This window comes from Mesoplodon densirostris, chromosome 18 (genome assembly GCF_025265405.1).
Source record: "Mesoplodon densirostris isolate mMesDen1 chromosome 18, mMesDen1 primary haplotype, whole genome shotgun sequence".
Classification (NCBI taxonomy): domain Eukaryota; kingdom Metazoa; phylum Chordata; class Mammalia; order Artiodactyla; family Ziphiidae; genus Mesoplodon; species Mesoplodon densirostris.
In genome coordinates this window covers 53,094,989-53,120,908 of record NC_082678.1, presented here as the reverse complement: position 1 = coordinate 53,120,908, position 25,920 = coordinate 53,094,989, and the positions used below count along the sequence as shown (strand labels likewise).

Genomic DNA, 25,920 nt, shown 5'->3' with positions numbered 1-25,920 from the left:
TAAGGCAAAGTTGGACCCCAGCCTTTTTTCATCCTGCCCCTAATGGAGGCCCAGCTCCTGAGTTGGCCCATGTCCACACTGCCTTTCCTGTGTTGAGCAGGGGTTAAGTGCTTTCCACTTAAATATGGAAATATGCTTAGACTTCTAAGCCTGTAATCCACCCCTCAGAAATAGCTGGAGCCGCCCTGTACTTACCTGTACCTACAAAATTTCAATACTAACTATTCCAATTCATGGTGGGCAGTACCAAGCTCCACTTCACCCCACCCCATTTCCCAAACCATGGAAGCTCGCATTGGCCTGGGCCTTTTCCAGCCTGCGTCCTCTCTTGCCTTTGTCTAGCCAGCCCTCCCTTACTACCTTCAAAAAGAGCTCTTGGCAGAACTACTCCAACCTCCTCACACTTGAGGCAAAGTCATGTGTGCAGCAGAGCATGAATGGGATGGCACTGCCAGCCTGTCCACCCGTTGTGTGCCTGCTCTGTTTTGAGGCACCACACCCCTCCTCTGCTCACTCAACACACCAACAACACCCCTCCCCCTCCAAGCTCCCAGTACTTCTCCAACTGCAAAGAAGGAAGAGCTACAATCTGCCGAAAATGGCAGATCAAGGACCCAGGAGGCAGACCTGGATGAATGATGCACAGCTGTTTTCTTCCCAGTCTTCACCAGAGAACTGCAGGGAAGCTCTCCAAATCCGACCCCCATCAATCAGCCTCTTTATCCTATAGTCTATCTCTAGCTGCCGGAAAGGCCAGCCTGCGTGTTACATGCACGTATGGAATGTCCATGTCGAGTTCCCATCCTCCGCATGCCCCCTTCCCATACCACTCTGAGGAAGGGAGGCCAAGGCCCCAGCCAGCCAGCTCTCAGAAAGAGTTCCAAATAAAGCAGGTCTGAGCCCTGGCTCCTGAGGAAGTCGTGCTTTGTTCTCTCAGGCATCACAGAGCAGCATCTAGTGGCCTTTCTGGGCAGCACAGGTTACATAACTAGCCTGCGGCAGGACTCCACAGCCAAGGGCTGCGGCCGCCGCTCCCAATGCCATCAGGATCTCGTTAACACACAAGGAAGCCCAGGCACCGTGAAGCCTGATGCCAGGAAGGGCCCATAAGTGAGGGAGCCAGGCCCATGCTAGCCCACGGGCCACCCCACCCTCTCAGCTGCACCTAGATGCAGCTTATCGAGGCCTGGGAGGGGAAGCAGTCCCTCGAGGTCTGGAGCAGCGCTGTCCAAAAAAAACCATGAGCCACACATGCAAGCCCCGTAGATAATTAAATATTTTCTAGCAGCCACATTAAAAAAGTTAAAGAAACAGATATATTTTAATAGTACATTTAACCCAATAAATGCTCAAAATATTTCAACATATGTAAAAAAGTTGTTGAGCAATTTTTCATTCTTTTTTCACATTCTTCAAAGTCTGGTTTGTTTACATTTGCAGGGCATCACAGTTTGAACTAGCCATAATTTCAAGGACTCAACAGCCATATGGGGCTCATGACCACACACTGGACAGCACGGGTCTGCAGAAGTCAGCAGACCTGCCCAGGGAGATGACGAGAAGCCTGCTGCCCCACTGGGCTCCTGGGAGTGCCCTCCCCCAACTGCTCGGGCTCTGGATCCCTTTGGAATATTTTTAAAGTCTTTTATTGAAGCACAACTCTTCCTTAAGTAAAACGATACACAGAGACACAATACTGAGAGAGACTAGAGAGTGGCTCAGACTGGAGTTGGTGGCTAGAGCCCACCCTCCCTCCCAGTGGCCCCAGAGCCCCACAAGACAGGTCACTCCCAGGGTCTGAGGGGTAGTGTGAAAATCAATCCTTTTGAACAAGATTCCAAAAAACGAAAACTAAGCCACAACTGAATGCCAGGGCTCTCCAGGCACCTGTACTTCCATGATTTCATGTAACACTCCCACCACAATTACCTACCAAGAAAGCACCATCCTTGTCGTGTAAGTGAGGAAACGGGCTCAGAGGATATTACAACCCAAACCCCATGTCCTCACTGGACCATGATGCCTTGGAAAAACAAAGATAACTGAGCCCCATTTCCCATTTTAGCCCTCACAGACCAACGTTCTCACCCAAAGCCCTCCACTTGACCCCGGATCTAAAGGTCTCCCATGAAGCAAATGAGACGGTAGAGCTTTGTCCAGTCCAGAGGGCTATACAGAGCTGTCTGGACTTGATCAGAAAGCCCTCCAGCACTCAAGAAAGGACACTGTTTGAAAAAAAAATTGTTTTTATTGGAACTCATCTGAACATCAGATATACCTGGTGTTGGTTAGCAAGAACCGTTTGTACATTTGATATTGATGGTGCCAAAACCAAAACAGTGACTGGACATGATGGGGAAAGATGTTGAGAACAAAAACCTGATTTTGGAGAGGAAAATAAAAGCCAGTCAGATTCAGTGAGGATGCAAAACCTGGTACAACAAAATCCTTTTACAAAATATAAATTTATTACGAAAACCTGGAAGGATAATCTGACAGAGGGAAAGCAAGATAAAAGGAGGCCAGCAGGAAGGAGGCAGGAGGAGGGGGAGAGGAAAAAAGAAGACAAAGAAGAATGAGAGGAAGAAGAAAATACAGCTGAGCACAACAGAGGTGCAGAAGCTTACCTGCCCAAATGGCATTCAAAGCCTTGCTATGTAATCTCTTCATAAAACAAAGCATGCTGGAGTACAGTGCGCTACCTCCCATCCCTTCCACTTCTAAGAGGTAAATAAAGAAAGCTCCCTGGGAGGGGGACATGAGGTTGCTCAAAAACCCAACAACAAAAATTGGGAGAAAAAAAAAAAAAAACAACAACACACCCCACAGTCTCATTTCCGATGTTCACTGTTTAAAAAAGGAATAAATCCATCTGACAGCAGGAGAGAAGCAGGGGGATGGGGAGAGAAGCTGAAGTATTTCAGACAGCCTGGCTCCCCTGGAGGGGGGAAGGAGGAAGGAAGAGAGACATGGGATGGTCTTCTGGTTGAGAGAAGGGGAAAGAGGGGTGAGAGAAAAGAGCAGAGGACAGGGGCAGTTAAAACACTGACATCTAATCTAGTTACTGTGTTAAAAAGAGCCACATGCACAGCAGGCCCCCTGAGGGCCCCCACTGCTCCCCGTGTGGCCATGGTGACACTAGCTCCTGGCCACGTCCCCATTCCTTCCCAGGTTGGAGCGGAGCCGTGCAGGTGCTGCTGCGGCGGTGGCGGCGGCGGGACCTTCGGCCAGTCTGCTGGAGCCATTGTTGGGGGGAGGGCGGGGGGATGGGCCACATGGCAGGGGAAAGGACACGGAAACGCCTCGTTTCAAATAAAAAGGAAAATAGCAGTCTATACACAGTTGTTTGTTTTGGTTCAGTACAAACAGAATAAAAAGTCGTTGCTTTGATAGTCAGGCGAACACCCAATTCTGAAGAGGAGGCGAGGTGACGCCCAGCGGGTGGGTTAGGAGCCCCAGTGGCTGGCGGAGCGCCTGGCTTGGCGGCCCTCTCCCAGGAGGCAGAGAGCACAGCTTTAGGTAGTGTAAGCCTTTTTCCTTTTATTTAGAATAACCTTTTTTTTTCTTTTTTTTCTTTTTTTAAGCAATTTCCCCACTCCCAAGTTGGGCCAGTAAAGATTACATGAAAACTGGCACACCTATCGGCTGGAATACAGATGCACCAAATGAGGATTTAAAAACTTTCTGAGCGAAAAGTAGAACAGAAAGAAAAATCTCCTAGCATTTTCCCCAAAGGTTTCACTCTCCCGCCACACACACTCTCCAAAGGACCGCTACAGATCCAACTCTGCAAGAGAAGACAGAGCAGTGTCAATCGGGGAAGCCGCAAGGCCACCAGGAGGCTTTCAGTCTCGACAGGCAGAAAACAGCGCTGCCCGGGCCCGGGTCCCGGAGTCAGCACTCACCTATGTCAGTTTCTTGGCTTTGTTGTAGAGGGAATCCACTACTTTACTCATGTTCTGAATTGTTTCCAGAGCAGCTTCATAAGTTTTATCTACTGGGGGTTCATCAAAAATAATCAAGACACCCTCCCCCTGGTCCAAGATCCCTGCAGAAAACACAAGCAAACCCAGGTAAAAGAAAGGATTAGACACACGAGCATTTGAGAAGCAGCCCCCTCCCTAGCTGCCTCACTTTCTCCAGAAAGGAGGGGAAACAGAAGTCATCTTCCTGTTCCAATCGTGCATGTTTATTACACTCTCATCACAGGCATAAGAGGGGCAAGGATCCCAGGGAACCACCAGGTGATACAATGGAGCATCTTCTTTCAAGATAAACAAGAGCATGATGCCTCTTCCCCATTTCATCACCTCCACCAGCCCCCTCGCCTGTATGACTGTTACTCACCATGAAATTTCTTGTCAAGAATCATCTGTGATAATTTCCTTTCCACGTCGGCCTAAAATCAAAGCACATGATTAAAGGGCCCAGCATCTACTAGTCAGAGATCACACTGACATGAAAGCCTTGTATAAAAGGATCTTATGGCAAATGGTCTGAAAATAAAACAGCAACAATGCATCTGCAGCTCTCAGCCCACGGTCCCCAGTCCCCACTGAGAAGCTTGGGAGCTTTGCAATAGGCCCAGCGGGTGTAAATGGCAGCCCCTCCACATGCCCCTTTCCCCATCCCTACCCTCAAGACAAGCTCAGGACTCCTTACCTTGGAGAGTTTGATGAGGCTAGATATGTGTTCGATCTAAAAGGAAAGGTAAAAAGACACCAACACTGAAAGGTTTACTTCTGCCTCTAATACCGGGATGAGGGTGGCGCTGGATCTTGAAATCCTGCCGAATGTCTCTACAGGGACACATTCTCTTTGGCTGTGCTTAGGTCTCTCGTGCTTGGTCCATATGCCTACCCTGCATCACTACAGACAACAAATACACTCCTGTCCCACACACCCAGAACAGAAAGCATTTACCACATGCACAGTGACTACAAAAGCTAGGAGGAGACTGCACTGAAAACAAGCAGGGGCAACCTCACCAGCCTCTACCCCACAGCATCCCTCTCCTTGACTCTCATTCCCTGTCAAGAAAATCCCAAGTTCTTGGGGATCTCTTGCCCAGCAGGTACACCCTTGGAAGTGAGTTCCTATTCTGAATGGTTGTGGGAAGGGAGGTGGCTACAGTGAGGACACCTAGCCAGAAACCCCCTGCCACCAGAGAAGAGCTAGAGTCCCCAAGGGGGTTCTTACCTGTACTCGGGAAAAAGGCTCAATGACTCGGATAAGATTCTGTTCCAGCAAGTTATCATACAACTTGGCCAAGTGTGTGCTGATGATTGGGTCATCTCGGAGCTCTGCCCGGTAATCTGTCAGAGCCTGCCAAAAGAGCCGAGATGGGCACAGAAAAGGACTTGAAAGTCACGCTACTCGCAGCTTCCTAAGTAGTGTGCTGGCCCTTGTAACTACATGGTTGACTGTAGTTCTGGAGGATTTGGGAAGGTGAAAGAACAGCCATGACTGAAGGCAGAAGAAAATGAAAAGAAGTAAAAGGTGGAGCCTAACCCTAGGCACCATCTTCCTGTCCAAAAACCTCACACTGACAGCTCAAACCATGTAAGCCCTAAGAGCAGCTCAGCTTTCAAGCTAAATTCACTGCAAAAGCAGTTCTCAATATGTATTCCACAGAACAAATAAGGTCTCCATGGGAGCAGGAGGAGGGGGAATTCTGAGGTTAAATAATAGGAAATGCTGAATTCCACAGCTAGCTCTTGGGGTTTTATAAGGAATATCAGCACAGAAAACAAAGTACTTTTCTAATTTTGTTTAGCCCTAGTGTTTCCCAAATATCTGATCACAGACCCTTTTTTTAATCCCTTCTAGAAGTGTTCCATCCAAATTTGGGGATAAAATGATCTAGACTCTTTGTTTATTTGTGTATGTGATTTATTTACCTTTAGTAATGTTCTCACAATAGCCCAGCCTCATGTCAGCTGTGCTATAAGGTGTTAAGGGAAGCAAGCAAATCATGCCAAGTAAGGAAATGAAATTGGCAAGAAACCTCAAGGAAGATGATGAACCCTGGGGACAGAGAGCCACATGGTCTAGTTTCTGTCCACACTATTTTTCTTCCTGGATCTAGGTTTGTTTTTATTAAGTTGGTCATTATACTCAGACTAAGAGAGAGGCTCAGAAAAGTATGTCTCACCCTATCGCTTAGACAAGTTTTTCTCCCTTTCCAAACCTTCACAAACATTGTCTGAAAGCACAGGAGGCAAGGCCAGACTAGAACTTCCATCCTAAGGAAGTGTCTTTCAGCCCAGATACACACGTCAAAACTTCTCTTCTGTCCACAGAGGAGAAGCAGACCTGGCATTTCTGGAGCTGAAGTAACATCTAAGACCATGCCGCATGGTGCTTGTGTCAGACCCTGACACACATGAGCTGTGTGACTCAGGCCTCCTCTTTAAATTCCAGCTTCCCCAAGTATAAAACACAGGTAACAGGTTTGTTGTGAAAAAATCAAATGAAAGGGGACTTCCCTAGTGGTGCAGCGGTTAAGAATCTGCCTGCCAATGCAGGGGACACGGGTTCAATCACTGGTCCATGAAGATCCCACATGCCGCGGAGCAACTAAGCCCACGTGCCACAACTACTGAAGCCTGCGCTCCCTAGAGCCTGCGCGCCGCAACTACTGAAGCCCACACGCTCTAGGGGCCGCGTGCCGCAACTACTGAGCCCATGTGCTGCAACTACTGAAGCCCACAGGCATAGAGCCTGTGCTCCGCAACAAAGAGTGGCCCCCCACTCGCTGCAACTAGAGAAAGCCTGCACACAGCAATGAAGACCCAACGCAGCCAAAAAAAAAAAAAAAAAAAATCAAGTGAAAGAAGGATGACAGAACTTTCTGAAACTGAAAGGTACTGTATATAAATGAGGTATGACAATTCAACAAGTTTCATTGTACAGAAGTGCTTAACTACTTCCTGGTTTTGATACTGTACTACAGATAAGATGTAACCACTGGGGAAAACTGGGTGAATGGTACATGGGATCACTCTGTACTATCTTTGCAACTTCTTGTGAAACTATAATCATTTAAAGATAAAAAAAACTTTTTAAAGTGCTTAAATGCCCCTCCCCTCCACCAGTTCCCTACCAACCCAATACCTTGCTTACCTTTTCAAAATCTGCCAGCGACCTGTTCTTGCTGGCCTGAGCCACACATTTTAATGCTTCTGTCTAAGAATAAAGAGAGAAACAGTGAAAGTGATCTGCACGCTCACATCCCAACAAGCCTCATGAGGAACATGCTATGTCCACACAACTTCTGGCTGCAAGGAAGAACCTGCCCCACCACTGCTCTTCTTCAGAGGCCTAGGAAGAAAAGCTAGAGGAATACCACTGTGTGCCAACCAGTTTCCCTTTGAAAGCTGAAGTGACTTAAAGGTACTAGGAAATAGGAAGTTTTCCAGAAAAGAGACTTTGATAAAGCATTCTCCAAAGATGACAAGCTAAAAGGGAAAATGGCCAGAGAAGTGCGATTTCCTCGCCCCTCCTCCAAGACTCCCTATCCCTACACCCCACAGATGCCTTCCTGCCCTCAGACTTGATCATACCTTGTGCTTTATAAAAACTCATTCTGCTGGGTTTGGTGCAGGTCACAGACCAAGATTTACTTTCATTAAGCGTGAAGCATCAAAATTCTACGTATCATACTGAATGTTAAAACCCCACAGTGATGAAGGTATAACCAAGGGTTAAGGGGCAACTTCTAACTTTATAAAACGTTATAAAAGGTACCCGACCAAGCTCTTAAGTCTCTACTCAGCACGAAATCTACAACATTCATCTTCCTAAGTGCCTGATTCCTGCATGAAAGCTGTCATCAAGGTACAAAGGACCAGAGGGAGCTCCTCTTGTACCAGCCTATGTACTTAAACAAGGAAGGTAGTGGTGTCTTATACTGCAGACTTTAAAGATGATGCAAAGCTAATCGTTAGTGTAGTTTGCCTCCAGCATTTGTCTTATAGACAGGAAAATGTCATAATGGGAAGAGCATGAAACGTAAAGCCAGATAACCCAAGTTCAAAGTCTCGCTTCACCATTACTAGTTACCTGGCCTTGTTCTGGACACTTGACCTCTCTTAGCCCACCTCCTCAACTCTAATTCTAGATATGATAGTGAGTCTTTCACTACAGAAATAACCAATATTCTTTTGGTCAAAACTAGGAGCTGATCTGAAACTTTTTCTGATGAAAAGCCAATTAGGGCCTCTTGTATAGAAGCAAGAAATCATCTATTGTGGACATTCTGCCAAAGATACAGTGAGATAGCCAACGTGTCTGTTGTTTAGACAACTGCATTTGAAACCTAGAAAGACTCCTTTTACTTTACCAGTGATAATCAAGTAAAGTACAAAGTGATGATGCAGACATCTGAGACATCATCTTTACACAGGTCACACTCTTACCTATTCAGGCATAAAAGCCATCACAAATAGGGCTACTGACCATCAAAGGCCTCTTCTTGACCACACCCAAACTCAGGACAAGAGTGGGAAGGTACTGATAAGAGAAGCACTTGCATGAGTCATCAAAACCTAGTTTCTGCACCAAGCAATCTGACCTCTCTAAAGCACAAGCGCACCAGACCTTACCCGGCTCCACACTCTTGGAGAATCCAAGATTTCTTACTCCGCACATGAAATTTTCAAGCCAAGATCATGGTAGATACACTTTCCGGTCGAAGCTAAACGCAACCTAACTCACTGTAAATGCTACAGTTCAATTCTGAGTTCTGTTAAGTCCCTCAAACCACCCGATACCCACAAGAGCACCAAACATTGACTTTTCAGGCCAAGAATTAACAGTACAGGAAATACACCAAACGAGCTTAATGAAAAGAAGAGGGGGGAAGAAAGAATGAAGAGCGGAATGGAGACCTGAAGAGCACGGTCTCACTGAACACCATGTCTAATAACACGCTGCCTCAGAGTGAGCAGAGATCAGAACTGCAGTCAAGGCATCCCCTACCTGCCTCCCCGCATACCGAAGTGCAAGCTTCCCGCTCACCAAGGCCTGGACATCTTCTGGGCTAAAAAAAAAATACATACTCGGTCAACTACTCCAGGATATTATGCTTCTAAGCATATGTTCAGGCAAATATCTTTTCCTCTGAAAAGACTCTGCCCACAGAGGTAATCAGCCCCCACCCCTAAACCCGTAGGCCTCTCACACCATAGACGCTAGGCTTTCTCCACTCTGGGCTCAGTGCTGAAAAGCAGGAAAACTCAACGTTAAAAAGAAAGCCACACTGGGAATTCCCTGGCGGTCCAGTGGTTAGGACTTGGCGCTTTCACTGCCGTGGCCCCGGGTTCAATCCCTGGTCTGGTCAGGGAACTAATATCCCGCAAGCTGCACGACATAGCCAAAAAAAAAAAAAAAGAAAAAGAAAAAGCCACACTGAACCTACCAGAAGTAATAGACCCAACAGGCAAAATGATACATATAAATCAAATCCCAGTATAACAGATCTTTCAAAACACAAGCCCTGTTTAATCCCGAGATCCAAAAAGAATCCCAGTCAGTATCTCATTTATTCCCAGAAAAGAATGTGGAATAATCCTGTAAATCTTTAGAAAAGGATCTAGCTGTCATACTTGACGTTGTCGCCTTTTTCAAACCTCTCCCTAACCTCTCCTTTAACCACCCCCATTCTGGGCGGCCCATTGGCTGGTGCTGGTCTGTAAGCCATTTCCTGGCCCTCTGCCCTGGGCTCAACAACTCTCTGGACAGAATTGTAGGATGAGGAGAACACTCAGAGGGGCTGGGAAAGAGATTTCTGAAATCTGTCTCCCCAGTTCTGAAAGACTAGCAAGGAAAAGTGCTCTGGATTACCTTCGATCCTCCCATTCCACCTCAATCAGCCCCACGAGGTGGCAGCTGCTGCTTCTGTAGCTGGCCCAACTCCCTGCCCAAGCCATCTCTGCCATGGCAGAAAATCTTAGATGAAGGACCTAAGTTCTCATATCCCAAAGTTAATGTGCACCTACGTGTTGAGCATGATTTTGCACAGCAACATGTACTTCAGAGATGTGATGGCCTTGGGGCTATCGATGGAGTCATAACCCTCAAATGCCTCATAGAAGTATGAGTATGCTGTTTTCCAATCCTTCTCCTCTGCTGCATGGATAATACCTGGGCATTGAAAAGAAAAGAGTAAGAACCATATGAAATAATAGAACCATAAAATGTCACAGCTGGGAAGGGCCTCAAAACTCTATCCCAATCTCATCTACTTATTGATGAGGTCAGGAAAGAATAAAGGACCTGCCCAAAGTCACTGCCATCTAGTGGCAAAGCTGGGATTAGAACCCAGGTCTTTGGCCTCCCAGTTCAAGTCACCTTTCCAATATTAATTCCAAAGGAGTAAGAGACCCAACAAAAGGGGATCCTAAAAACCGCATATGGTAACATCTTTTCGCACCACCACAGCAGTCCTGCTATCCATTGGAACCACTAGAAAAGGCCACGTTTACCCTCCATGACATTACCTTCATGGGTCAGAAAACTGACACAAACATCCCTCCCTGGTTTGCCCAAATTACTAGTTTTAATAACATCAACCATTTCTTTAAGATAGCTTTTCTAAACTTGACACTTTTATAAGTAAGCAGCTTTCATGAGAGAGAAAAAGAAAATCCAACCTCTTACAGTCTCATTTCAGATACTGGTCATTTATAGATAGATGTACCTTTGCCTTGATGTGATCAGTAAATGGATTTCATGTAATGCCAAATCCATGAACTTAATTGTACACAGTTAAGCAGTATTACGCTACACTTCATCTAACCAGTTCTCTACTGTTTAGAAGCTGGGTTGCTCCCAATGAGCCTAACTTTGACTGAACCTGCTATTACTTCCAACCTACGCGATCACGTGGGATGACGTGAAAATTAGTTCTTCCTAGCTTGGAAGGCAACTAAGCCCCAAGATTCTGTGTGTCAGTTCTAACCCTGCCTCAGACACATCCATTTGTTTACCACAGGGCTTCCCAACTTTTCCACATCAAGGTAAACGAATAAAGTATTCAGCACACTGGAGTAAAAGGATGAAACTGCTTACACATGACCCCAGGGGATCACTGTTTCAGACCACCCGTCACATACCTGTGTGCCTGGCATGCCAGTTGGGAACTTATGAATTAATAACCACTATTGAGTGATATGTGCCAAACCTACCCAAAAAGCCTCCGGTTTAGAGGGTGAAGGATTCAGGTCCTTCTCCTACTACTGCTCTTAACTACAGAGGCCTGGAGAAAACCCACCCTCCTCTGTAGCCAAGGAGACCTCAAATTAAATGAGACAAATGCCCATTTTCCCATTCTTCCCAGTCCAGAGCTAGAATAGACCAGACAAAAAATAAGACTGATTAAAAAAAGAACAAAGTAAAGAAGAACTGGTATACTGCTTTCCAAAACACATTAGCAAATAGAGACCACATTAGGACTAAAAGCATCCCAGCTGGCATAGGACATTTATTATTTAAAGAAACAAAACACTAGACTGTTACTCGTTCAACACAAATATTAACAAGGGCCTACCATGTGCCAAGCACTGATGTAACTACTATAGAGAAAATAAATATGAATAAAGCCCTGAAGGAGCTCACAGTCTCACAGTGGTCATCAAAACAGAAACAAGGAGATTAGTACCGTAATATGTACCAAAGAATATAACTTTCATAGGGAAGTCCAAAGTAAAGAAGGCACTGAAGAGGGTTTATAAGGCAGACATGTGAGCTTGATCTGGAAGGATGCATAGGAGTTTGCCAAGGGGAGAAGATGGAAAGGGGGATTCCAAGCACAGAAGACAAAATATATAAAGGCACAGGAGCAGGAACACATAAAGTCATTTGGTGACTAGGACTGAAACCCAGAGATAACCATGAAAAGGATGTCTTCCTTTTGAATGCACTGTTAAAGTAAAACAGCCTGGGGATAATGGGGAACCATTGGAGTTACATGATCAGGTCTGTGTTTCCAAAAAATGACTTTAGGACTAGTAAGCAAGATGGATTGAGAAAAGTGACCAGGGACAGTCAGATCAGTAAAAGACTACTCCAGTGGTCCGGTGGCATTAATTATGAGCAGTAATTGTAGAAATGGAAAAGCAAGGGCAGATTTGGAGACAGACCCCACCGGATACATCAGAAGAAAGAGTGACTGAGGATAGTTAGTCAAGGGAGGAGAACCAAGAAGACAACACTGTCCAGAAGCATGGAGTGCTCAACAGTGTCAGCCGCCGCCAAATGTGACAGAGGATAGAGGGGCGTTACTGTCTTTCAAGGAGTCAACAGAGGCACCAAAGTAATGACATTCTCTCAACTTTTCCAAGAAGCTTGACAGAAAAGGAGAAGACAGCAATTTAGAAAGGACCAAAGGCTGTGCTTTTTCAGCTGGGGCCGTTCAAAGACTGAGAGGAAGGCCGGGGCCGGGCTGGCGGGGCGCCTGACCGCAGCGGCAGCGGTGGGCCGTGGCGCTTCAGCAGTGCGCTCAGCCAGGCCCCCTCCCGCTCCCCTGCCCCCCTCGTTCACGTCCCCCCAGCAAGGAGGGCGGCACTGCCTCGGAGGCCGGCGAGGAGAGGGAGGCCGTGGGCAAGAGGAGGCGCCTGGGCTTGTTGGCCACCGCCTGGCTCACCTTCCACAACGTCACCATGACTGTGGGGTGGCTGGTACTGCCTATTGCCAAGGTACGTTTTTATATGGAAAAAGGAACACACAAAGGTTTATATAGAAGTATTCAGAGGGCCTCCCTGGTGGCGCAGTGGTTGAGAGTCCGCCTGCCGATGCAGGGGATACGGGTTCGTGCCCCGATCCCGGAGGATCCCACATGCCGTGGAGCGGCTGGGCCCGTGAGCCATGGCCGCTGGGCCTGCGCGTCCGGAGCCTGTGCTCCGCGACGGGAGAGGCCACAACAGTGAGAGGCCCGCGTACCGCAAAAAAAAAAAAAGAAAAAAGAAAAAAAAAAAAAGTATTCAGAAGACACTTAAACTTTTCCAGACATTTGTCTTGCTTGAGATAGTCCACTGTTTGATTGGAATTGTACCTACTTCTGTGCTTGCGGCTGGGGTCCAAGGGAGTTCAAGAATCTTTATGGTGTGGCTCGTTACTCACAGTATAAAACCAATATAATTTTTTTTATCATCTTATATCCTGTCGGAGTTGCTGGTAAACTTCATACGATACGCAACGTACGATATACGCTGCCTTACCACACGTGAAGAAAACAGGAATGTTCTCCATAAGACTTCCCAATAAATACAATGTCTCTTTTGACTACTATCATTTTCTTCTTATAACCATGGCCTCACGTATACCATTGTTTCCACAACTCTACTTTCATACGTTACATCAGAGAAGACAGGTGCTTCATGGAGAGGTGACTGTCGAAAAGGATGATTAAATGATCCCTACAAGGTGCTTTTTCCAGAATAACCAGGATTACTTGAGTCCAGGTTTTAATAACAAGAATAAACAGCTTGATGAGAAAAAAAAAAAAAAAGACGGAGAGGAAGATCCAAGCGGAGACGAAAAACTAGACTTAGAACTGAAAAACTAAAGACTTAAAAAGGACAGGTAGGGCTTCCCTGGTGGCGCAGTGGTTGAGAGTCCGCCTGCCGATGCAGGGGATGTGGGTTCGTGCCCCGGTCTGGGAAGATCCCACATGCTGTGGAGCGGCTGGGCCCATGAGCCATGGCCGCTGAGCCTGCGCGTCTGGAGCCTGTGCTCCGCAACGGGAGAGGCCACAACAGTGAGAGGCCCGCGTACCGCAAAAAAAAAAAAAAAAAAAAAAAAAAAACACAGGTAGAATGATCATGCTTGATAATGGGTAAAAATAAACAATGATACAAATTCTGGGGAGGAAAGAGAAGTAAAGAAGGTTCACATAAAAATGGCCTCTATTTGCTCTGAGAAATAAGATGCAAGTTCATCTCTTGACCATGAAGAAAGAACATAATGAAGAGTAGTGGCTTAAACAAAGTGCCGGTATTTGGTCAAAGCAAGGTACTGTGTGATAAGAACTTACATTCATCATCTCATTTAATCCTCACTCCCATCCTATGAGGAGGTACAATTATTTATCACCATTTTTCAGATGAGCTAAAGAAAAATTTAAGTAACTTGCCCAGTCACACAGCTAGAAATTTGCAGAACCAAAATTTCAACCTAGAAAAGTTGTTTTCTAGACTTTTTTCTAGAGCTTCTGCTTTTAACCTGAATCACAAAACATGCCATTTGATACTGACAATACTTGAGAGGCAAGTATGATAGCTATTATCTCCCTCTTACAGTTTTACATGGAAACAAAGATTGCGAAGAGGTAATACCAGGTAACGCTAGTTAGTCCTCTGACTCCAATAATGCTCCTTCAATAATGATAAGATATAACTAATAAAAGCTGCTGACTACAAGAAAAAGTATTCTATTGCCAATCCATGGCCTCCTAGCCCCAAAATTCACACACTCCATCAGAAAGCAACCCACTACACTCGACGGAAATGGGGGGCTGGGGGGGTGTATTTCCTCAGCCTAGACCTGAGGCCCTTTAGAAAAGTCCAACATGCTTTACAAAGGTCTCCAAGTGACAAGAGACTTGGGTTAGTCCAATTCTGGAGAGAAGTGCTACCATTCTGAGTAAGTGACTAAGATGGAAGATAAGGGAGAGCTTTTTAAACCTAAGTGAGACCTCTCTAGGGTGCTGGCTCTAACAATCAGTTTGCCTGGTCAACCACAGATTAAGCATGTTCTTAATATATTTTAGGCAGTTAACAGCAAGTGAAGAGGAGGGGGGCAGCTAGTGAGAGAGGTAATCTTCCACTGGTTTCTCTGAGGAAGCTTGAGCCAAAACAGGCAATTTTATTCTCCAGCCCCAACCCCCCAGTCCTTTAACCTGTGAGGTAAGATGAGCTTTAAGAAAACATGGGGTGTTACCTGACTGCATATCCAAGGTGGCCTGCAATTTAGGGGGGCAGTAAATGGCATTTGCTGTGGTTCGAGCAGAGGTTAAGGCAGCTCGGGCTTTTGGCAGGTTGCTCAGGGCATGGTATGTTTTGCTTTCTAAAAGCTGTACTTCCACCAAAAGGGCTTTGTCATCCATCTTTTTCAACTCCCGCAGCAACTGAGAACCTGGAGAAAGAAAAACATATACCCTCTTTGTTAGCCATAATCTTAATATTTTAATATTGTAGTACTTCCCTCTCACCCTCATAAGAACACTCAGGATAAAGAAACCTGCCTGAACTCAAAAGGAGGTTATTTATTTGCAAGATTTAAATTTTCTGCTAATGTGCTATCTTACAAAAGAGAAACACAGATCTCTTTGAAGCCTTTCTGCACACAAAGGACATTACAGCCAAGAATCATATAAACTTACTCCTAAGATTTGAATACAGTGGGAATCCCCACCCAGAAAATGCTGAAATTACTTATCCAGTTCAGAGAGACACTCGATCTCACTCTCTTCCTGTCCACTCATCACAAGACTACATAAGAAACACCAGGCACGAGGGTTGGTAGGGGAAGGAAAGAGCTTTGGACACACTAACATTCTCCAAATACACCTTCTTCCCCCTGCTCAACATCACTAGTTTAGTCATTAGGGAAATGTAAATCAAAACCAAAATGAGATACTACTTCACACCCACTAAGATGGCTACAATTAAAAAGACAGACGATATTAGGCAATGTTGGTGAGCATGTGGAGAAACTGGAACTCTCCTCATACACTGCTGATGAGAATGTAAAATGGTGTAGCCACTTTGGAAAACAGTTTGGCAGTTCCTCAAAAGCTGAACAGAGTTACCATATGATCCAGCAATTCTACTTCTGGGTATATTATACCCAAAAGAAAAACATGTCCACATAAAACCTGTTCACAGCAGTATTCATAATAGCCAAAAAGTGGAAACAATCTAAATGTCCATCAACTGATGAATGGATGAATAAAATGTTGTACAGCTATACAATGGAATATTTATTCATCAATAAAAGCACTGCTATATGCTACAACACAGATGAACCTTGAAAACATTATGCTAAGAGAAAGAAGCCAATCAAAAAGACCACATACTGTATGATTCCATTTATGTGAAATGTCCAGAATAGGCAAATCTACAGAGGCAAAAAGTAGTTAGTAGATTGCCTGGGAAGGTGGGCAGGCAGAGATGATGGATGGGGAATTAATGGGAAGAGACAACTAATGGGTACAAGGTTACGCTCTGGGGCGATGAAAACGTCTGAAATCAGACCGTGGTGACAGTGGCACAATTCTGTGAATATACTAAAAATCACTGATTGTACACTTTTAAAGGGTGAATTTTATGGTCTGTGAATTATATCTCAATAAACCTGTTACTTTTTGTAACGCTACTAGTTGTTTGAACCATATGAAATTTCCATTTTTGCAGGATAAGAATTGAATATTGACAATTTTTCAACTTAATAGATCATGAAAGCCGTGTTCTTCCATCTGGGGAAAACAGTCCAGATGTATCCATTAATTAAAAAAAAAAAACAGCAGGCAAAGATTTCACGGTGTTTAAAAGCCAAAAGGAAAAGCCTTTAGTTGGCCCACTTCAGGTTTCCCATGTATTTGCACCCAGTTAATTTCCTGATATTTAAAATAGATTTTAAGAATAATTATAAACAGATACAGTAGATGTGATAGTAAACACGAGCAATTTGACCCCTTTGTTCTCTAAAGTTGACAGTTAGTTTCTTAGAACTTCTAAATGGCATTTTTCCATGACAGATTCAGTAAATGTAAGCCACACTAAATTCTTCTTAGAAGTAGGCAGAATATAAATTATTAATATGTAACTAATAAGAGTAGCCAGGTTTGGAATACATTCATTTAGCCAGCTACAGACGCCTTACTAGCTTCCACCAGCTTACTTACCCAAATGCAATGCTTCCTGGTACCTCTTGGTATCAAAGTACAAAGACACCAGTCTTGCCTAGGAAAGAGAAAAGGCATTGACTGACGGAAAGGGGAGGAAAAAAGCCAAAGAAAGAAATCAAAGATTGACAGTCACAGAACTGTTACTGTTGAATATTCAAGTCCTGATGAAAGCATCAAATTCAGCCTAAAAAATCATCTAGCCCATGATATTATCTCCTGTTATAGCCAGTGACTGACCAAACCACGTTGCTGCTTACTTTTCTGAGCCAAGCAGCAGGTCTGTCTCAAAACTTCAACCAGGGCAATTCTCATGAGTGCGACACTGCTACCGATAATTTCAGGTGCCCGGATAATACAAAGTTGCTGAAAATACTTTTGATCAGGATGGTATTACTTATATGCACAGTCCTTCAAATGCCTAGCGATCTGAAATCAGTACTAATGTAGGCACATACCTCCAAAGCTTGGCGTAAGAAAGTTCTCTTCTCTGATTTGGCCCATTCGATGCACTCTAAACACAACTCGACCTGCAACAGGGGGAGAGACAGTACGTGCAACATTACGTCTTCACGTTCTTCCCACAAGCCTTGCTCTGGAGAACAGCTTTCATCTCCTCCTTACATACCCATGTTTACTGTCTCAGGGGCATGCCTTGATCCCCAGTATCTCAATATGTAGTGATTAGAGCATAATGGAAAATCAACTTGGCTTTTTACACACAAAGTATCTTTGTGCTTAGATTGTGTTCCCTTGGAAAAGAGCTTCATCTTCAAGATTCCTCTTCTACTGTCCCGGGAGAGACCCAGGCTACATACATAGCGCTGGAATGTAGATTTCTATAATGGCTGAGAAATTTTTAAAGCAGAAATTTCTCCCTGAATAGTAATAGTAATGTGTTCATGTGACCATATTGGTCATAAACGGGAGAAATTCTCAGCCTAGGCACAAGTGTCTTACTCCTAACAGTTGCCTGTAAGACTCAAAAAGCCCAGCTGGCTTTTCCCTTCCAGATTCTAAGAAGTGCAACCAACAATTCTCATCACAATACAGCAAATTAGCTTGTACTACAGGAAGTAAAAAGAAATGAGAATTAGCCTAACACTTTAAGGGGCTTTTAAGCTTTCTTTAAAGGCACTTTGAACCCCAGTTCTATATGCTACCCAAGCAGTAAGGTACCATGCAAAGTAACTAACGTAAAGTAGTGTTCTATGCTAGATAGTCTACATGCCATAGGTACCCTTGCCATAGTAGCTCTGACAAGTACATATTAAGAGCTTCAGATCTTGTATCACTTCTGTTACTGTGAGTTAAGATTCATAATCAGGGCATGAAAAGAAACTGAGCTTTCCAGAGAACTAAGTGCTAAAAGAACAGGTTTCTATGTAAATCCCAAGTTCTCTTAAGAGATGTTACAAGGAGGGAAAAGTAAAGGGGCATAATCCAAATTGACAGACCTTCTGCCTTTAGATAAATGGATGACATTACATGGTATTTGGAGGATGCACCAGTAAGGGTCAATGAAATCTTTATAACTCACTGGAGCCCCCTAGTGGCTACTTAATCCCCAACTCTAAACTCAACTGCCCTCATACAGTAAATTCTACAAAACCTAAAATAAAAGCAAGCCAATCACAATTTCACAGTTTTGAGTTTTGTTCTAAAAAGCCAAACTCAAAGTAATATCTCTGTTCATGACATGAACGGAACTGAAAATATTTTGCTGAACATTTTTAGCAACAAGAATAAAAATCTTCAGTCCTACGTGTCTTTGGGGGCTAAGAAATGCTTACCATCAGTTTTACCCAGCAAGCTTTTTCAAACAATGCAGAAATGAACGCCTAGGCTCCTGATCCAGTAGTCTGGAATAAAAGGTTGGCCACTCTGATGTATATCCCTAATTAAGAAACACGTTCTACTCTAGCATCTCAACCCGTCCCCATTTCCCTGACAGTCCAGATGTTAAGTGACACACCCAAGGTCACGTATACAGCTGTTGGGACCAGAACTTGACCCTACCTCAACCCAGCCTATTAACTCAGGTCAATACAGACATTTCTCCTAGAGCGGGGCATCTGTACAACATGAACTGCCTATCTGTTATCAATTACAGGGTACGTGCTTTGCAATATCTGGGACTATAATTGGTGAAACCAGTGCTTCAGTTTTAAGAAAAAATTTTCAAGGCCACTGGCCTTGCTACACAGCTTGAGAGCTTTTGTCCTTTGTTAATGCTAAGGATGACTGATAAAGGGGATAAGAATACACAAGAAGCCCATGCTTCTGGAGGAAGCCCTACCTGAGTACAAAAGCTTGACACGGTCAAGATTAGGTATTTTTTAAGCTTTAAATAAATAAACTTAGCCATTTTTTATATGCCTTTATTACCTAAATTCCTAAGGGAAAAAATTAACTACCATTCTAAGTCTGAAATTCTCTAGCACAAACTCCCTTTTTTCCCTTGAAATAATTGTTTCATTAACAGGATTTTTTTTTTTTTTTTTTTTTTTTTTTTTTTTTTTTGCGGTATGCGGGCCTCTCACTGTTGTGGCCTCCCCCGCTGCGGAGCACAGGCTCCGGACGCGCAGGCTCCGGACGCGCAGGCTCAGCGGCCATGGCTCACGGGCCCAGCCGCTCCGCGGCATATGGGATCCTCCCAGACCGGGGCACGAACCCGTATCCCCTGCATCGGCAGGCGGACTCTCAACCACTTGCGCCACCAGGGAGGCCCTCATTAACAGGATTTTTGATGTAAGGTTTCTTAAAATGTCCTATTGTGTTTTAGCTGGATAGACTATACCAAAAAATGGCTTCCCATAGAAACTGCCTAGAGATCCCTAGAAGGTAGAATGAATTCTGGAATTTCAGTTCACTATTTGGCAGGGATCTGGTTCACTCTTCTTGCCTCTTCTTCACCCCAACTCTCTACTCCCCTCCCCTTGCTAACCACCCCGATCCTCAGTCTCCCACCCCACCCATACAGCCTCACTTCCTAGGCTCTAAAGTTTAGTACTGCAAATGAGCAGAACCTAACCTGAATCCTATCAGCTTTTGGAATACAGCAAGCTGAAGATTGTTCTGTAGATCTGACTTATGGTCAGTCCCCAAATACAAAAAGGCAAGGAAAATCCCCTCCCCCATACTCTTGGTGTTAAACTCCCCAACACCCTAGCTCTTGGTACCAAACTCCCCCAAACTCCTAGCTCTCTTAACAATGTCCTAACACGTCATATTTTGCCTCAGGCCTCAATAGTACCATGACAGTGATCCACCTATGACTTGCTCCTCTATCCTTTCCCATTAGTCAATCAAAGAATTTTAAAAGAACCTAGAATTTTCCAAGATGAAGAAGACTATATCCAGTTTCCCCAAGTCAGAGGCCTTGAGTCACAGAGACAAATGTAATAACAATACCCCATGCTTATATCTCAAGTCAATAAACTTAAGTCTTAATTCAACAAAGTATCTCCTGAGCGCCTACCATCTGGAGGGCATAATCCACACATTCCCTCAACAAATACTAGTTATGTACCTTCTCTGGGCCGAACCACTCTAAGTGCAGAGGATGCAGCAGTAAACAGGACACAGTACCTGTCCTCACGAAACTCATACTCTAAGTAGGAAAGGGAGGTTAATAAGTAAAATAAATACGAAGAAAGCAGAGATAGGTATTTTAGATAAGGTGATAACAGAAGGTCTCTGAGGAAATGAGATGTAAGCAAAGACTTGAAATGATGTGAAGAAAAAAGCTGTGTTAAGATCAGGCTGAGAGCGGGACTTCCGTGGTGGTCCAGTGGTTAGGACTCAGTGCTTCCATTGCAGGGGGCACAGGTTCGATCCCTGGTCAGGGAACTAAGATCCCACAAGCAACGCAGTTCCCTGGTCAGGGAACTAAGATGTATAAAAATGCCCCAAAGCTAGAACAGTTTAAAGCTAAGGCAAAAGGCCAGTGATACAGCTGTAAAGAAAGTAAAAGAAAGAATAATATGGTAGGTGAGGTCAGAGGTAGCCATGGTTAAGGAATAGCCATGAATTAGGAATGAGAAAGGCACTGTGGTACTACAAGGGATATAGGGCTTCACCTGAATGAGACTATATTACAGTAAATAAAATAAAGCAAGGGACTTTCCTGGTGGCACAGTGGTTAAGAATCCGCCTGCCAATGCAGGGGACACGGGTTTGAGCCCTGGTCCAGAAGATACCACATGCCATGGAGCAACTAAGCCCGTGCTCCACAACTACTGAGCCTGTGCTCTATAGCCTCAAGCCACAACTACTGAGCGCGCGTGCCACAACTACTGAAGCCCATGCACCTAGAGCCCGTGCTCCACAACAAGAGAAGCCACCGCGACGAGAAGCCCACGCACCACAATGAAGAGTAGCCCCTGCTTGCCACAACTAGAGAAAGCCTGCGTGCAGCAACGAAGACCCAAAGCAGCCAAAAATAAATAAATAATTATTTTTAAAAATTTTAAAAAGGGAAGAAAATAACGCAAATGTTCAAGTAATCATCATACAAGGCATAATCAAAAATATAACATGTACAAAATATAATGTGGATCACTGAAGAGTTAAGATCACAGTGACGTCAACAAGGAAAGATTTCAGAGGAGGTAGTACTTGACATGGAACTACCAAACGGAAAGGTACTATCATGAAGAGTGTACAGGACTTGCCCAGCAAGTATCCAACAAGGCTGGCTATGTTTGGTACACTTCATAGAGTACTAGGAGATCAGACTGTCATGCTAAGCTGTATTGTAGAAAAACACGTAATACCTAATTCTGTAGGCAACAGAGAGTCACTGAAGGCTCAAGTTACGGGTGAACAGTGAGGGGAATAAAACGTTCAGAGGGTTACTTGGTGGGGATATCTCTCAAAATGGTGGTACGAGGCTTTTGCAATAGTCTAAGTAAGAAATAATTCGTAAAGCAATTATACTCCAATAAAGATGTTAAAAAAAAAGAAAGAAATAATTAGAACCCACTGTATATATCAACAATACCTCAAAAAAAAAGAGAAGAATTAGAACCCAAACTAGACGGCAGCTGTACATAGAGAAGAAATATAAAAAGAGGTGGAGAACAGAGACTGAAGAAAGTTGCATTGACAGAATTTAATAAATGGTTGGATGCTGATGTTGCCATGTTGAGTTTGAGGTACAAGTAGCACCATCTGGATGATTGATAATTTATTCCAAAACAAGCAAATAACCTACAGGCCACAAAAATTACTGAAAGAAGACCTGCTAAGTGGATTAAGACTCTCGCTCTTGATAAAAAGCTAAACTACTGTGACTTCCCTGGTGGCACAGTGGATAAGAATCCACCTGCCAATGCAGGGGACACAGGTTCAATCCCTGGTCCGGGAAGACCCCACATGCCGCGGAGCAACTAAGCCCGTGCGCCATAACTACTGAGCCTGCACTCTAGAGCCCGTGAGCCACAACTACTGAGCCCGCGTGCCGCAACTACTGAAGCCTGCGCGCCTAGAGCCCGTGCTATGCAACAAGAGAAGCCACTGCAATGAGAAGCCCACGCACCACAAGGAAAAGTAGCACCCGCTCACCACAGTTAGAGAAAGCCTGCACACAGCAACGAAGAACCAACGCAGCCAAAAATAAATAAAATTAAATCTTAAAAAAAAAAAAAAAAAAAAGCTACACTACTAAACATCAAAAACAAAAGAAACCAACAGCTCTTACTCGGCACTAAGATGACACTGACAATAAAATGACACAGTACCTGAGAGTGTTTCCTTTCACCCTAAGATAAGGAAGAAAGGTTTCTAGTTGACAAAAAAGTAATGTGCAATGAACAACAGCAATGTACACACACAGTTAAAGGAGGGCCTACCCAGACATGGAACACATGACAAAGGCCAGTAAACCCCACTAGCCAATTAACAGGAGAGCACTAAATTATGATTTCAATAATTTGGATAAAGGAGTAGAACCAATCATTAAACAACAGCAATTCTATCCAGAGTCAGCTCTATGTTATGGGAAGGGACAAATTCCAAGACTTCAGTGTCAAAGAAGCAGCTTGGATAATTAATTTTTTCTGCCTAAAATGTTCCAAGTAACATTTATTAGTCTGTTTCAAGCTAATACTTATTGGTCAGTCCATTCTAAGGCATCCTAGGGGACTTCCCTAGCGGTCCAGTGGTTAAGACTCCATCCACGCTTCTTCCAATGCAGGGGGCGCGGGTTCGACCCCTAGTTGGGGAACTAAGACCCCACATGCCGCACGGCGTAGCCAAGGGAAAAAAAAAAAGAACAAGGCATCCTAATTCAAACAAAAGATGGGGTGTCACTTTTTCATGAGAACAAATACAATTTTTTTAAAAAATTAGGGTTAGATGTAAGAGTAGTGCCCCTTAGAAAAATCACTTTTTCTTTTAAATTATTCATAAAAATAATTTTAATGCTTTGGTTCAAAAGGCAGCTATCTACATATCTATTTTTGATCTACTGTCATGAAACACAGTTCTCCCAGAAACAAATGAATTTGAAGACTTCACTACAGATGAATTTTCTACAATGAAGTTAGTTTATGGTGTTGAAACTAGGTTTCAAAGAATCATTAAGGCAAGAAACCAGATTTTACAGAATGGTTTTTGTAAAACCATTTTACATGATTTCAAAGTGAGATCCATATGTGCTAGGTTTCTGAAGTTCCCCATTATGTACTCAATATGCCACTAAGCCCCTTCATATCTTTTACACCCACAGAGGCTACGGCACACAATGAGATATATATATAGATATATATATAAAATAACCAACTACCAATTCTTATCCCTGCCTTTATACCATGATGTTTTATATATTTATCACCTGCCTTCATCAGTAAAATATAATTCTCATGAGAGCAACAACTGTATGCTGTTACAAATGAATCCCCAGTATCTATAACAGTGCCTAACACATAGCAGGCACTAGTGAGTGCTGATCAATAAATCTACAGAAAAGACAACAACTATAGTCTTCCTACAGACAGATTCAAGCAACCACCATATACCCTGCTTGAATCTGCCACTTTTTACAGAATGAATTTTAACTTTGGTAGCGTCTCCTTCTCCTGAATTGCAGACAATACAGCTATCTTTGAAGAATGGGAAGAGGCTCAGTGATTCCAAAGAGGCACTCTTCAGTGCAGCTCAGGGTCTAGTCTGAACTCACAGGGGACATGTACAGGTATACCAGTCACTTCTGCACACACAAGACAAAAACAGATGGATGCTCACCCCTCAATAAAGGCATAAATGCAGTACAAGACATGCCAAGAAGGGATGCGACAAGACTTAATTAGTGCTCACAAGGAGCTTTGTGACACAGAATGAAAGGTACCACAGACACAGAAAACATTACAAAGGTGTGGCAATACAATACCTCAAAGACAAGAATCAGTTTGTGACCCTGATGTAATGAGGATTCCAGGGACCACTGACAATCTCCACTTACAAAGCAAAGCATGGAACAGACCCAAAGTATCAAATGCCCTGTAACAAAGAGAAACTGACATGATAAGTCCTGCGCTGTCCTCCCAGTTGTCCCTTCCACATTAGTACCACAATGCAGGCAGGCATTTCTTTCACTGAAACAACACTTTGCTCCATATTGTCTACCTTCTGTCATTAAAATAGCTTACCTCCTGTCCTGTAGCTGCTTCCATATCAAGAAACAGATCAAGAAGAGATCGGACCAGACGAGCTGCTTTAGCCTTGCTGATGGAATTCAAGAAGGGTCGCACATATTTCAGCAGTCCTCCAAGCTCTGTGTGGAAGGCAAATCAGACAGGAAAAAGTACACATCAATATTAGGGACAAAATACCCATTAAAAAATGACCCAAGATCATAAAACCAGTACTTATGTCTGGAATCAGTCAAAATGAAACTTAGTAGGAATTTAAAGCATTCTTAGCAGGTAATGGAGTAGCAAAAAAGTTAACAACATATACCAAATCTGTATTCCATTCCCCACTCAGCCTCTGGATTACTGTGAGGGTCCTGGGAAAAGCTCATGTCTGTCTGCCTCATGAGTACAGCAAAGTACTCACACTCTCAGAAAACAGTTTTCTAGAACACGAAATATGCTATGCCTCTACCACCTTAGACAAAATTACTTCCCCACAGCTACCAAATTTATCAGGTTATAGGAGTTAAATTTTTTTTTTTCCTAATTTCCAACCAAGTCTGTCTCAGCAGTTCCCCGTAAACAGAGATTTTCAATTCCAGGTTCCTTTTTTCCTCCCTTCCTGAAGTAATAATGCCCAGCTTAGCCTTTTACCAATATAATTTCCATGGCACTCTTCTGAATCAACTTTTCACATAAAAGTTAGGGTGTCTTTCCCTTAGAGTTATACTACAACCTTTTAAAATTCCTCATTAATCGGCAAAACCTAAGTCTTAAACTATGATAAAAAAGCCGTCAATCACAGAGGTTCCCCCCACCCCTTATGTAAGAAAAGAGGGTGGCACAGTAATCTAAGGGAGCACCTTTAGAAACAAACGTGAAACTTAGAGAATATTTCAACTAAACGACTAAGGAAGTACTTTTGGAATGTAGGTTAAAATTACTTTAGGGCCACTGCCTCCAACTGTAGACTCATCCTCCTGAGAACTCAAATTCAGGGCAAGCAAGCCTCCCCCTCCTGAGAATGCTAATTCAGGGTCTTGAATCCTCATCTGCCTGCACAGTCACAGGATACATGGGACTGTGTCAGGTATAAAAGGAACTTTATGCAGAGTGGAAAAGTTCATCTTTCCCTTCACTCCCCAGTACTGACCTGTGAATCCCACCGTCTAGGATTTTTTTCCAATTCTGCCACTCCATTCACCCCTGTACCGACTACACACACGCCTGCTTTCATGCCTCGCTCATGCTGCATTTCCACCTGGAATCCCTCCCCATCACTTCGACCTATGTAGATCTTAGACGCCCTTTTAGGTCCAGCTGAAGTCCTAGTGAGTCTTCCATGCCAATGCCAGGCTACACTGATTTCTCTCCCTC

General features: G+C 44.0%; 1 protein-coding gene and 1 pseudogene across 1 annotated transcript in view; one reads left to right on the top strand and one right to left on the bottom strand.

The window, feature by feature from the left end:
• Positions 1-2,228: 2,228 nt before the first annotated feature.
• Positions 2,229-25,920, bottom strand: part of PSMD11 (proteasome 26S subunit, non-ATPase 11) — a 30,362-nt gene continuing 6,670 nt past the window's right edge. Inside the window, exons 3-14 of the mRNA XM_060082004.1 lie at positions 24,559-24,683; positions 17,365-17,436; positions 16,907-16,964; positions 14,941-15,135; positions 10,002-10,146; positions 8,983-9,043; positions 7,126-7,188; positions 5,200-5,325; positions 4,663-4,698; positions 4,348-4,399; positions 3,906-4,048; positions 2,229-3,787 (exon numbers count right to left, since the gene is read on the bottom strand). Of these exons, the coding sequence (XP_059937987.1) occupies positions 3,906-4,048; positions 4,348-4,399; positions 4,663-4,698; positions 5,200-5,325; positions 7,126-7,188; positions 8,983-9,043; positions 10,002-10,146; positions 14,941-15,135; positions 16,907-16,964; positions 17,365-17,436; positions 24,559-24,683 (1,076 nt within the window). The 3' untranslated portion in view covers positions 2,229-3,787. The remainder of the gene's footprint in view (positions 3,788-3,905; positions 4,049-4,347; positions 4,400-4,662; positions 4,699-5,199; positions 5,326-7,125; positions 7,189-8,982; positions 9,044-10,001; positions 10,147-14,940; positions 15,136-16,906; positions 16,965-17,364; positions 17,437-24,558; positions 24,684-25,920) is intronic.
• Positions 11,951-13,411, top strand: LOC132478441 (very-long-chain (3R)-3-hydroxyacyl-CoA dehydratase 1-like; annotated as a pseudogene).